General features: G+C 44.9%; 1 protein-coding gene across 1 annotated transcript in view; it reads left to right on the forward strand.

Annotated features, from left to right (window-relative positions):
• The first annotated feature begins 909 nt into the window (after window positions 1–909).
• The window catches only part of MRPS15 (mitochondrial ribosomal protein S15), a 41,877-nt gene continuing 28,753 nt past the window's right edge, over window positions 910–14,033 (forward strand). Inside the window, exons 1-3 of the mRNA XM_088461324.1 lie at window positions 910–1,148; window positions 7,090–7,137; window positions 11,786–11,861. Of these exons, the coding sequence (XP_088317450.1) occupies window positions 1,025–1,148; window positions 7,090–7,137; window positions 11,786–11,861 (248 nt within the window). The 5' untranslated portion in view covers window positions 910–1,024. The remainder of the gene's footprint in view (window positions 1,149–7,089; window positions 7,138–11,785; window positions 11,862–14,033) is intronic.

Here is a 14,033-nt window from a genome sequence, read left to right on the forward strand (position 1 = left end):
AAGTGTGAGAGACATGTGCAGGGATGGTCTAGCCTGCCTCGCTGACTTGACATTGGCTGAGTGCAGATGTCAGTCAGTGGCAGCTTGTGCCACTTGCCTCTGACGTTAACGCGGTCTCTTCTGCACATGCGCAGGCTTTCGATGGTAAAAAACATTGATGGTACACCAATGCAAAGGTTCATATCATCAATAGTGCCTTCTATTTTATTTCCCAATTTCCATTGATGGCTACCACTGATGGAGGACACACAGATCAATGGCCATCCCTAAACTAGACATTTGTAAGAGCCTCTACGGGCTGCCTCAGTTAGAAAAAAAAACATCACATACACTTATGGGGCATTGATGATAAGACAGATGCAACCTCAGTATAGAGTAGTTTTGGCTAACCTTGACACTCCAGCCGTTGTGGAACTATATATCCCAGCATGCCCTGCCACAGTTTTAGCATGCCCTAATAGCAAAACTGTAGCAGTGCATGCTGGGTTATGTAGTTCCATAAGAGCTGGAGTGTCAAGGTTAGCCAACACTGGTATAGACCCTCCAACATGACCCCTTCCATCAGGTACAAAATGCTCTGCTCCTGAACTTCCCACCTAATTTATGATTGCTGTCACCTGTGTTTGAACACCATTCTCTTGGGAAGTCCAGGAGCAGAGCATTTTGTAACTGATGGAAGGGGTCATGTTGGAAGGTCTGCTCAGTAGTGTTACTTCCTTACTAATATAAAAGTTACACCTTTGCCTGTATGTGTAACTGTGCAAAAAATATAAGATTTAAGTTGTAATATAAAGAATATAAACAAAATCTGCGTGTGAGTGATCACAGCATCTATTTGGCTTACTCTGTGGACCAATTCTCATAAAGGCCCTCAATTGTCACCATGCACGTAAAGTTGCTGTTATTGCTCATCTCAACACTACCCTCTGGCGGCCGCCTGCGCATCTACTGACTCTGCGGTCGATTATTTCAGCCTGTTCAATATGTCTGCGCCCTACTGATTCTTTACGGTGACCGACTCGGGATGTTTGGGCTGCGGATAGCTGTGTGCGGGGGTCTCCGGACAGCCCCCAGGTTGGTATCAGCAGCGGGAAGACCGATAGCAACGAGTCAGCCATGTCTGGGAGAGAAGAGGGCGGCAGCTGCAGGTATGTGCGGCAGCTGTCCATGACAAGCCGTATAGTATGTTACATGGGGTCACATGTGACGCTCAGAGAGAAAGAACAGGAGCCACAGAATGCGGCTACATGTATGGGAGGCAGATGCCGGGGATGCGCTGAGCTCTGTCACTAAATATATATAATTACTTTTTATTCCGGACTACTGGGAGGTGTGACAGAGCTACACGTTGCTGTGCTGCTGCCAGTGCCAGATTAATGTTGACAAGGGCCTGGAGCTGAAATTTATGAAGGGCCTATTGTGTGCTGCTGCAAGGGGTGTGACCAGCACTGTCGGATTTACCAAGCTACAGAACGTGAATCTTATAGTAGTCTACATTTTGCATGCAGATGCACCCGCAGTCTCACATAGAATATAGGCATGCAGCATATCATTTTAATCAGCATAAGCTGTTTGTGCATCCTATTTGCATTGCTTTGTGACTAAGATGCATTTTAAAGGGAAAAAAGTTGCATGCAAAAGATGCTCGGCACTATCAAGTGCTGTTTAACGCTCAAAGAGGCTAGATGAATGTGGACATATCTGTAATACAGAAAGCATCTCAGTGTCCGCCATATAATACAGAGAGCATTGTAGTGACTGTTATATAATACAGAAAGCATCATAGTGACCGCCATATAATACAGACAGCATTACAGTGACCGCCAAATAATACACCAAGCATCCAAGTGACTGCTAATACACAGCTACACACCATGGCTCCTCCATTGGGATAAATCATACAACAAGCTGCTGGCAGTTCTATATACGTATACAGGGGCAAATGCAGGATCTCTAAAGGGGGGGTTTCCACGTCACACCACTAAAGTGGGCATGACCACCATGCAAGGGGGTGTGGGTATATTTATGGCTAACTCTAGGGCACATCCACATGAAATATGATGCCTTAAGCTAGGTATCCACTAAAGCAACTGAGTGGCTGAACGGCAGCCGGCTGACCAAGTGGCCAATTTGGTAAGTGATACATACTTACCAAAGGGCCGCTCGATGTCTGAAAAAACAACACAACTTGGCGGGCATTTAAATTTGCCCGCCCAGTTGTGATGTAGGGGCGGATCTAGACTTTTCTTTTAGGGGGGGTTCCTCCCATTTTCAGGCAATAACCTTACGTCATCGCTTTGTGTATCCATTCCTGTCTCCATCTATTTATCTTTTTGCTTCTTCTTTCCTTTTTTTCCCCTTTCATTTTCAATTTTACACTCTGCTCCTTTGTTATTATGTGACATGTATGCTGTGTGCATGGCTGCAGTAAGAAGGCCCCCCACATGAAAATACCAAACATAAGGGCTTTGCATAAAAGAAAGAAAAAAACACATAGGCCCCAGCATGAAAAAAAAAACAACAAACATATTCGCTACCACATGAGAAAAAACCCATAAAAAATTTCGATCAATATCCATCACACTTACTGTCAGCCTGATTCTGTGAGCTTGTGGTGGGCTGCTGTGGCATCCTTAATGTAGCTGCTTGGCATTTGTGGCTAGTGCAGACTCAGGGGGAGCAGTGACAGTCCTCTCCTCTGAGCAGTCCTCTCCTGGCACTAAGCAGTCAGTGCCAGGAATCCCTGAATGGTTCCTTGAATGTACTGCAATGCATTCACTGCCACAGCGCAGCCTCCGCCTTCCTCCACTCAAGAAAGCGCCACATTGAAGCTCAATCTTGGGACAGTGAGTCAGAGCAGACTGTGTGTGGGCCGCAGCTGATGCCTGTGCCTGCCCCCTTAGTCCTCTCCTCCTCTGAGCAGCCTCAGTGGCAGGCTGTTAGACAGAGAGGCAGGTGGATCACTCAGTGATGTGGGAGGAAGGGCTTGAAGTGGCAACCACGGGTGCCTCCACAGCTCACCCCGGCCGTCTCCGTCTGCCCTGCCTGGAGCTGCACTGCTGCCTGCAGGATCAGCAGGTGGGTGGGGTTGAGGCTGTTTGTTACGAGGGGCGTTCGCACTTCTCACCCCCACACCCCCCCGCCCGATCCGCCACTGTTGTGATGTCAGTATGGGTGGTTCCTACGGCTAGTGCGTGGGTTGTCAGTGGGTCACCTGTACACACAGGCAGAGATACCAATATATATGCAGGATATATCGGCATTGTCTGTGTTGCAGGGCCGACCTGATATGTCTGTGAACAACGTCGTTCACAGACATATCGTCTGTACAGACCCGCAAATGCACTTTGCTATATGTTATTTGCTGTCTGCACGAACGGCATATGGCATAGTGTGTACCAGCATCACACTCACAAGGCATTAATGAGGCTTAAATGGGCAGTACCTGTATTTTATTTTTTTTATATAGATAAAAGGGACTCACTTGATTCTTCCCCAGTGCAGGTCCCACTTCTCCCTGCACCCCCAGCACTGGGCAAACTAGCAGGCACTGTTTCTGCTCACCTCTTCTCTTGGGTTTCCACTTCATGCACACACTCTCCTACAGAGGGTCCCTGGAACTCTTCTTACAAGCCAGTTCGTCTGCTCCTATCCCTCCTGCACTTCTCAATGCTCGACGACTCCTCCCTATCCCATTCATTGCCTGGCTGCCATAGATGTGTCACTGCAGGGTCCCGTCTGCACCGAGTAACAACACTATGCTTTGCTCCATTGATGACCTGGGGGGCGGAGCTTCGGCCGGTCCGGGGGCGGAGCTTCGGCCGGTCCGGGGGCGGAGCTTCGGCCGATCCGGGGGCGGAGCTTCAGTGGGCCCGAGGGTAGGCGAGGTTTCAGGTGGCCGGGGACTCCAGGGTAGGGTAGCCAGGACTCCAGGAGGCTAATGATCGGAGTAGTGACAGGAAGAAAAAAAATTGCCTGTCATACTGCCTGCTCTACAGAGGATGCTGAGGGCCTATTTTCATGGGGAGGCCTGGAGCTGTAGCTCCACCCGCCCCATTGTTAATCCGGCCCTGGCTGCTGCCATCTCTATGGTAGAGATGTCATATAGGGCTGCTGCACATTTACACACAGATAGTATAAGATGCTGAGTTGTTTGCTTATTGTGTTAGGCGTTGCCATTAATGTTAGCTGAAGTACTGTCAGTTGGGCGTATTCAATAAAGTAATTTTGCAGGAAATCCCCCCCAAAATGACCGTCAGCTGACCATGCATGAGCAGTAGCGCAGCCACCCCCCCAATACAGAAAGTAAAGTGACTACATTAGAAATCACTTTACTGTTACACATTGCAGGGCCGGACCCCTTTTGGAACCCCTGTCCCTGCCTGTGTTTTTTAATACATCTGGGCGCACAATAAGAAATTATAATTATCAGGTCTAAAACCCGATAATAAAAAAGCCCCATAAGCCACAAACTCTGCAAAAAAAAACCCAGCTTCTGTGGGCTTGTAGCTGATATCTAACGCTATCTTACCCTATGGAGAAGAAGGCCCAACCAGAGAGGTGATCCATGTATGGCAGGATTCCTTCCCCTCCCTCTTTTCCCCAATGTTTCTGTGTGTAGGTCACACACACGCAGTGCTATGGCTGGAGCAAGATACAGAAGTATAGTGATAGCAAAAGCTTTCACTACTGTATGCTCTCGCTGGGACAGTATCTTATCAAGACACTATACCTGCAGTAGTTCCTTCATAAATTCTCAACGCTTCAAATAACAGCAATAAGAGATGATCTTTAATGGGTGAAATATGCAATGCTTGATAAATATAGCCCTCAGCACTGTATTTCCAAATGTGACCAACTAATGTATTGATTTTGTTTGCCATGGGTGGTTCTAAAGGAACGTACACACTAGACGATGTATGTAGCCAGCGATATCGGCAGCGGCGGGGGTGCCGGCATCAGTAAGTGCATACACACTTGCCAATGCTGGCAATGACAGTGCGGGAGGGGGTGCGGGGCCATGCTGCATTCGGCAGCATGGCATCGCTAACGATATCTCTAAAGTAAAAGAGAGAAGAGCTAGGATTTGTAGTCAGTGGGTGTACACAGGAAGAATTTCATATATTAAAACATAACTTTTATTCCTATTGGTATAAAATTGTCCCATTCTGTGGGGTACATACAGTGGAATATAGAAGTAATAACTTCTTACTAACTCACGTATATGTAAACTTTGCAAAAAGTTGCAAAATGTAAAAAGATAGTTAAAAAGCAAGGTCCACTACTCATTCTCTTGTAATATAATATTGAACACTGCACAGCAACTAGATGATGTGGATCTGTAGACCACAAATAAAATCTGATATATTTGTGTGTGTGTGTATATATATATATATATATATATATATATATATATATATATATATATATATATATATATATAATGTTCTCTCTATCCATCCACACCACATTAAGCAGGGTGGAATGAATCAAGACAGTCTGTATTCAACGCCTAGCATTGGTGTGTAAACTGCGATCTATGTGAGTGTGTAGCTAGATATATGGGTCATAGAAAATATAAAAATCTTCAGATATATATTTTCATGAGAATATTGTTCAATGTATGGTAGTGTCAGGTTTACTGATTATCTGATTTATTGGCAACTCAGTACAATACAAGTTTTTAACTCATGTAAAATAAATTAGTATTTGCAATTGGTTAGAGCTATTCAAGAACTCACTCAATAACACTAATCCTACTGTGTTCTGCATTATATTCATATCCCTTTATGAAATGCACCGCTCATAGAATGGCTACTATTGGCAGGTTGTAACAATGTTCCTTCTATTACTGCTGCTGGCAGTCCGAGGTTTGCACTGCCCAATATGGTATTAGGGATGATTCGCATAGGTTTTATAAGCCTTGGGTAAGCCACAATGTGACTTTTTAAACACTTATTATAGTTAACACTGCAGTGTTTATTCAAGATTAGAATAACAACATGTCTTTTAAAAATATAAATTATGCCAATTAGGTAGGTATAAGATGTAATCTCCAAGAAATACACTTTATTGTAATTAAAACTGCAAAGTTTGTTCAGGATTAAAAAATCCCCATATGTATTGTCATGGTGCTACCACGTTATTTCACTTCGTTATTAGTGACCATGTGGGTATTACTTTTGTATGATATTCAGCATGCAGCAAATAGTAGTAGCCCTTATACTACCGTAGTATAGTGTTATCCTCCACTAATAATAGCACTCAATGGCTGTTCAACATGTAGCTCAGACCACCTGCCACGCAGCTGCCTGATAATAAGATTGCTATTATCTGTTATGGTGCGTACACACAGCCAGATATTCTGGTCGATATATAAATAATGATATAGTTTATATCGGAATATAACCCCTTTCAACGACTAAACGATGGTCGATGTGTGGGCACGGATCGCACATGCATGCAGGCCAACCTGGTCGATATCGACCAGGTTAGCCTGTTTACTATAGTGACCCGCGATCGTTAAGTTGTTTGGGGGATGCTGGATATTCAATAACAATAACATGCTGGTCGATCAGACAACAATATCCGATCGTTGTCTGATCGACCCGCGTGTATGAGCCATTAATGTCTCTGTAAGCTCTCTCTCTTGCAGCTCAGACCACCACACTATATATTACATAGTTTCAATATTAAGCTAGTTGCAGGCAACTATAGGCATAATTCATTAGAGCATTTAGTGGACCAGCTGAAAAGCTAACACACGTGTTTCACTGTGTAAAACTTATTTATCAAGGCTTTCCCTTTCTAGGATATTGCTAACGATATCCCCAGATTGTACTGCAAACACAGACGACTGGGGATATCGTTAACGACCCGCAGAAGCTCGCATCGTTTACGATATAGTGTGTATGCACTAGACGATTAAACAAAATTGTCGTAACGATGTGTCGTCATCGGCAGTATCTTTTAAAAATCGTCTAGTGTGTACACACCTTTACCCAATAGGACAAAAGTAATTATTATTATTATTACATGTTATAGCAAAGTAATTAAATAAACTGTATCTTATGTTGTATTTGTTTTCAGGCTCAAGTCTTATTCATGTTGCAAGAACATACGCAGTGATGAAAGATGGTCAGTATTGTAATGCTAAAAGAATAAAGTTTCTGCATACTAAAGTACATTTGTTAAAGACTCATTAAATGAAAAGTATAACTAAATGTAACTAAATTAAATGTAATTTCAATAGTCTCAAAATTAGTAAAAGAAATGTAGTGTGTTTACAAGTACATAATTACCTTCAGGGGCAGTGACTAGAAAAACACTAGTTTCTTAAGGCTGCATCACTTTTGTGTATGCAGCATACAGTAAATGTAACAGTTGATGTTGCACTCCTGTAACATCCGAATTCCATCACTTGTTTCAGGTCTTTGGTTTGGGAATAGAAGCTTCTTTCCGTTACAGGCCCGGATTCAATTTGAGGCGAAAAGCAGTTTTCGTGTGTTTTTTGGCAGAAATTTTTCGCCGATGATGTCATTTTCGCCTGTTTTGACTTTCCTCCGTATTCAATTTGGAAGACTTTTGCCTAGGCGGACAGTCAATGCAATGTAATAGGCGGAAAAGTTTTGCCTATGAATAGCAGGCGGAAAAAAGTGCAGAATTGGGATTTTGGGGTGCTACGTTGCGGGAACCCCCGTGCAGTCTTCAGACAGTCCCCCAAAGGTGATCAGTGTTTTTTTTTTTTTTTTAATTTACACAGATCACCCCAAAAAATCACTTTGAATTTGGGGGCGGAAAAAAAAAATGTTGAGGGACAAAGTTAAGAACTAGCAAACTTGACTCTGAGGGGGTCCCCAAGTATGCCCCCGGTGTTTTTTTTCATTGCAGGGGCTTGCGGAAGGTGGATTTTTCACGATTTTTTTAAAACTTAACTTTAGCAACTCTTAAATATGCTGACCCCCATTTTCAAGTACCCCAAATTTACAGGGATAAGTTATTTTCTGCAAAAAAAACCTCCTGAATACTATTCTTCACCACTTATACAGAAACGCTATTTAGCAGCTATTGAGCCCGTTTAAAAACACCAAATACCTTCAGCAAGCCAAATCGGAGGGTACCATACCTAGCCCCCATGTCAGAGCATCTTTTGGGGGGTGTCAGGCTGATTTCTTCAAATCTGACAGGACTTTCCGCTTGTTTAAGTTTTGTCGGGTCCCGTTTTCACGTACTTTCAAATTGAATACGGCGATACGCGGACATGCGCACAATACTTTTACGCCTACAAAACCCTCGATAAGTCTGGGAGGCGGAAAAGTATTGCGGGTCCACTCAAATTGAATACAGCTCACAGTTGAAAAATATGGTACAAAAATAAAACAAATTAGAACACTTTACAGCAAATACACTTTTGTAAATGTACCCATGGTGTGTCTGCTATGGTTTCGAGCTTGCGTGTAACCTTTCACTACTGCATTACTTCTTTTTTGGGATTTGCCTGTTTCATTAATAGTAACTTTTTTTTTTTTTTTTATACTCCACTTAAGGAAATGTGCTCATCCTTTTGGTATGGATAGAGTAGTGCACTGGAATATTTGATGGCTATTAGATTTTTTAATTTGTTTCAAGAATTGCACATAACTAAATCATCTTGGTAAGACAAGAAGAAAGTCAAAATGATCAGTAATAGCAGATGAGGCACGGCAGGGCAACTAGGAGAGGAGTGGAGGATAAACCACGCATAGACGTAGTGGTACAGAAGCAGCTCCAGAAGCCTTGTTTGGCTGGTCCAGAATGGATAGCAATGAAGCTTTCTCAGGTACCAAACAGATGTTGGGTGTGACTTTCCTTTTGTAGGGAGGCCTGCACCCAGTCCCTGCGGAAAATAGTCATAGTTTTTCCCTAAACAAATTCAGTTGTCTGGATCTGTATCTGGAATATACTCCTCCTTCTTTTTTTTTTTTTATTAGTAGTTTTTCTTTATACTACATCAGTGATTCTCAATCTCTGTCCTCAGGACCCCACACAGGTCACGTTTTTCATGTCACCCAGCAGCTGCACAGGTGTATTCAATACTCACTGACAGTGGCGTAACTATAAATTTGGCTCCCCCCTGCCAAAAATGTTTCTGACGCCCTCCCCATGGCATTTTGGTAAAATCATTACAGGGCCATTTATACGCAATTTGGCTCCCAGTGCAAAAGTTTAGAATGTGCCCCCATCCCCCCTAGACAGTTTACAGTATTTTTCGTATTTGTAGTAATGCCCATTACACATTATGCCGCACACCGTAATGCCCCTTACACATTATTCCACAAACCATAATGCCCATTAAACATTATGCCACACACTGTAATGCCTATTACCAAAGTGCCACTTATATATTTGCCCCCTGACACCATTTTATGCCCCACAGTAAGGCTTCTGATTGCTTTTAAATGACCTGCTCGTTGTCAGGGCTCTTATACAGTGCCCCAGGTAGTGGTCCCTCTATGCAGTTCCCCTTACATAATGCCCCCAGTAGTAGTAACCCCCCCCCCCCAGCAATGCCCCCAGTAGTAGTCCCCCACCAGTAAACCACACCTATGCAGTGCCCCCAGCAGTAATCCCACCTATGCAGTGCCCCCAGTAGTGGTCCCACCTGTGCAGTGCCCCCAGCCCCAGTAGTGGTCCCACCAGTGCAGTGCCCCCAGTAGTGGTCCCACCAGTGCAGTGCCCCCAGTAGTGGTCCCACCCCCCCCAGCAATGACTCCAGTAATAGTCCCCCCCCCCCCCCCCCAGAAATTCCTCCAGTAGTATTCCCCCCACAGCAACGCCCCCAGCAATGCCCCCTGTAGCAGTCTACCCCCCCCCCCCTGCCGGTGCCCTCAGCAGCCCCCCCAGGATTGCACCCAGTAGTAGTCCTCCCAGCAGTGCCCCCAGTAGTAGTCCAGCAGTGCCCCAAGTTGTAGTCCCGTCCCCCCCCCTAACAATGCCCCCCGGTAGTAGACCCCCCCCCAGCAGTGCCCCCAGTAGCAGTCCCCCCAGCAGAGCCCCTAGTAGTAGTCCCCCTCTATGCAGTGTCTCCCAGTAGTGGTCCCACCAGTGCGCAGTGCTCCTAGTAGTACCCCCAGCAGTGCCCTTAGCAGTAGTCCCCCCCCTCCCCCCCAGCAGTGCCCTTAGCAGTAGTCCCCCCCCTCCCCCCCAGCAGTGCCCTTAGCAGTAGTCCCCCCCTCCCCCCCAGCAGTGCCCTTAGTAGTAGTCCCTCCCCCCCCCAGCACTGCCCTTAGTAGTAGTAGTGTCCCCCCCCACTGCCCTTAGTAGTAGTCTGTCTCCAAAGCAGTGCACCTCGCCCGTCCAGAGACACAAACACAAAGAAATGAAAACTCCGCTTACCTGGCATGCTCCTCCGTGCAGCGTCCTCCCGGGCCAGCCCGCTCTGCATGATGGGTCCCTCCCATCACTCACTGCAGGAGCCCTAAGCCCGGCTCCCTCAGTGGGCGCAGCAGCCGATGAGTCTGACAGACTCTCATCGGCTGCTAAAACAAACACACAGCTGCCGGCGGCTGTGTGTTTGTTGCTAGTAGTGTAGTGCGGATGGCATTTATGTGCCGTCCACACTACCACCCTGCCTGGGTGACTAACAGATGCTAGAGGTCCAGTAGGATCTCTAGCATATGTCTCCTCCTAGGCGGCGGCCATATTGGGAGGGCTGTTTTCTGCAGATTTCATGCGGACGGCTAGTCCGTATGGATTCTGCAGCCACCTCGACCCACAAGCCTACACGCCCCCAAGCCACCGCGGGGGCTGCGGGGGCAGTAGTTACGCCACTGCTAACTGACACATTTTAAAAGGTTCACAGATGGAACTAATTATTGCACTTGTGATTATGTGAGGAGACCTGGAAAACATGCACTGTTTGGGGTCCTGAGGACCGAGTTTGAGAACCTGTGTACTACATAATACCCTTAAAAAAAGCCAGAGGTACTTTTCATAAAATAAGATTTTTGAATGATCTTTTATCGATGTAGGAGTTGTATTTCTAGATGCATTAGAGTTTGTGTTAGTAATATTGTAGGACACTACAGTCAGCCATTTCTAGTCCCCATTTACAGAAACTGACTTACATTTGAACAATCGCTTTCAGCCAGCTGCATACAGTACCCATTGCAGTTAAAATGCCAAACACTACTTCTATCATTGTGTGTCACATTCTGTCAAGATATCAGGACTTTTACATATATATTTGAGTTAGTAGCTCTTTTGTATAAGGTAATTTTGCCTTTGAGGCACAATAGTTCAATTAATTTAATTACAATCCAGGGACTAAGAACTAATAGATTCTGGTTGTATTTCATGATTTATGACCTACAAAGGAACTCTATGAAGTCTGTACCATTCAAGTCGGATAAGAAAAACAAAACTTGGTTTTAGACAAATTTTCTATCTTAAAATGGTTTGTTTCTATAAAGTGTATTTGTAGAAATAATATATTGGATTACTATGGTAAATAATTAGGGATTATACCACGAATGTGTTTATATGCAATCTATGCTACAGAAGCTGTATACAGAGAAGAATACGATCAGACTGGAAATATAATGGCGGATGGAGGGGGTTTGTGTATTATAATGGAAATGGGCACTAGTGGAGCTTGCTAAATTCATGATGACAAATCATATATTTGAGGTTTGATGTGATCTGGAAACGGTCTGTGTTTTAATATATAAAGTGAAAGCTGCATATAACCTGGTGAATGCATGATGTCACATTTCTTGATTCAGATATTTTCTTTGTCTTCTATTAGGAGCCCCAAGCCAATTGGATGACTTGTCACCTACAATGCTTAAAAAGCAATATGTTGGGGTACAGAGTGTAGAACGGTAAGACAACCTGATGGGGTTTGGTATGATATTCCGACTGTCAAAATCCCGGCAGTCAAATTACCGACACCAAAACCCCAACCAGGTCTAAATCCCTGCAACCATAATACCGACACGGACCAAATACCGACAGGGACATAAGATAGGAATGGACAAAGGGCCTGATTCAGACCCGTACGCTATTTGCTTCCACTTGCTGGCTAAAAGGGTCTGGCTATTTAAATCATGCTCTCGCACTGTCGCGTAAAGCCGCCCACTAAGTAGAAGTAAAATCTAGAGCCTTCGGAGCTGCTCGCAGTGCTTGTGGTAGTCTTTTCCCACCACAAAATTGCGAGCAGTTCAGGCTAAAATACAACCTAGTCACGTGTGTAATGACGCTACTTTGCTAATTATGCACACCCATTAAATGCCGTTCTGACAGTCGGGCACGCCTGCGTTCGCACATCCAAATCGCTCAATCCGAGAGAGCGCAGCATAGCGTCCAGGTCTGAATCAGGCCCAAAAATCAAAATACTGACAGGTCACTATGCCGACACATTCAAAATCCAGGCAAATACAAAATCCCTACATTCAAAATGTATTTACACTCAATATTGGTGTCAATTGTGCAACAAAAGAAATACAACTCCTACATCGATATCATCTGTAGGTATTTTTATTTCATAAAACCATATTATAGCAGATGACATCAATTACTGTGGTTGTGTGACTTGATGGCATCAGTTACTGAGAATATGGGTTTATGAGGACACATCTGTAGGTATTTGTATTTCTTTTATTGCACAATTGCCACCCATACTACAAGTCTCAGCATGGAAATACCTCTTATCATTAAACACTAGGTGTGAGACTTTTTAGCTGATAGGGTTAATTACTGTGGATATAGGTTTATGAGGTTTTTCTTTTGTGGCACAATTGCCACCCATATGGAGTGTAAATACATGGTCGGGATTTTGAATGTCAGGATTTTGTCCTTGCTGGGATTTTGATGTCTGTATTATGTACTTGCTGGGATTTTCATGTGTCTGTTTTTTTTTGTTGGTGTCCGGATTATGTCCACCAGGTTTCATTCAGATGGGATTTTGACTACATTCCACCTGATGGGTGTTAGTTTGTATAACAAATTGTAACAGTAATGACCCCAATATAATCTACAGTAAATGATCATCCACATTTTTACATCATTGTTTGTATTGATAATGATCCTTTCTTCTTCAGGGTCCATAGGGATTAGGGATGTGCAGGCTCGGATAGGTTCGAGTTTGCACGTGGAGTTCGGATTTTTCCCTCCAAAAAAACGGAACTCAGAACGAGGCAAAACGTCATCTTACATGGACGAACATCATCATTCCTGGTCTTTTGTCCAGGAATGATGATGTTCGTCCATGCAAGATGACGTTTTGCCTCGTTCTGAGTTCCGTTTTTTTGGAGGGAAAAATCCGAACTCCACGTGCAAACTCGAACCTATCCGAGCCTGCACATCCCTAATAGGGATCCACATGGATACCATGGGGTAATGTGGTTGGAGAGATCCAGGCATCAAACAGTTAAAGCTTTCAGCTCCCAGGATGCCTCAGGTCCTCCTTCATATATACCCCGCCCCCAACCACAGGCCTTAAGTTGTTTGGTGCGGCAGGATTCAGACGCACCTTTGTAACAGGACTGCTCAGGCAGTCCTAAGCTTTTATTTTATGTTTTATTTTCCATATTTTTGGGTTGGCAGTACTGAGCGTCTGAATTAAGACTCCACTGCATCTACCTCCGCCGGGCCGCAACACGGCTGAGCTCGCTAGCAGTGATTATGGGACCCGGACTGCAACCGAAAGCACAGAGATGTCAGGTAAGGCGATTCCTTGCTTACAGGGAATCACGCGCGGCAGTCCTTGCTTCCAGCGTAGGAGACGCATCGGATTCAGTCAGGGCTCGGAGCGTCCGCGTCCTCACTAGACAACCGGTGCCTTGTTGTCTGACGCCGGGGATCAGCAGCAGACTCTTCTACTGCCACGAGGCCAGAGTACCCGGCCAGTTGATACAGCTTAGGGGAGGTAGGCGCTCCCCCCCCGACCCAGATGCAGTCCCTTCAAAGGTTTTTGTGCGTCTTGGTCGCTGCACCTACCCACCTCGTGTATATGAGACGCTCACAGTCCACTTTTGGTGCACTGATACAGCTGT

This window comes from Taudactylus pleione, unplaced genomic scaffold (genome assembly GCF_031769625.1).
Source record: "Taudactylus pleione unplaced genomic scaffold, aTauple2 ptg000007l, whole genome shotgun sequence".
NCBI lineage: Eukaryota > Metazoa > Chordata > Amphibia > Anura > Myobatrachidae > Taudactylus > Taudactylus pleione.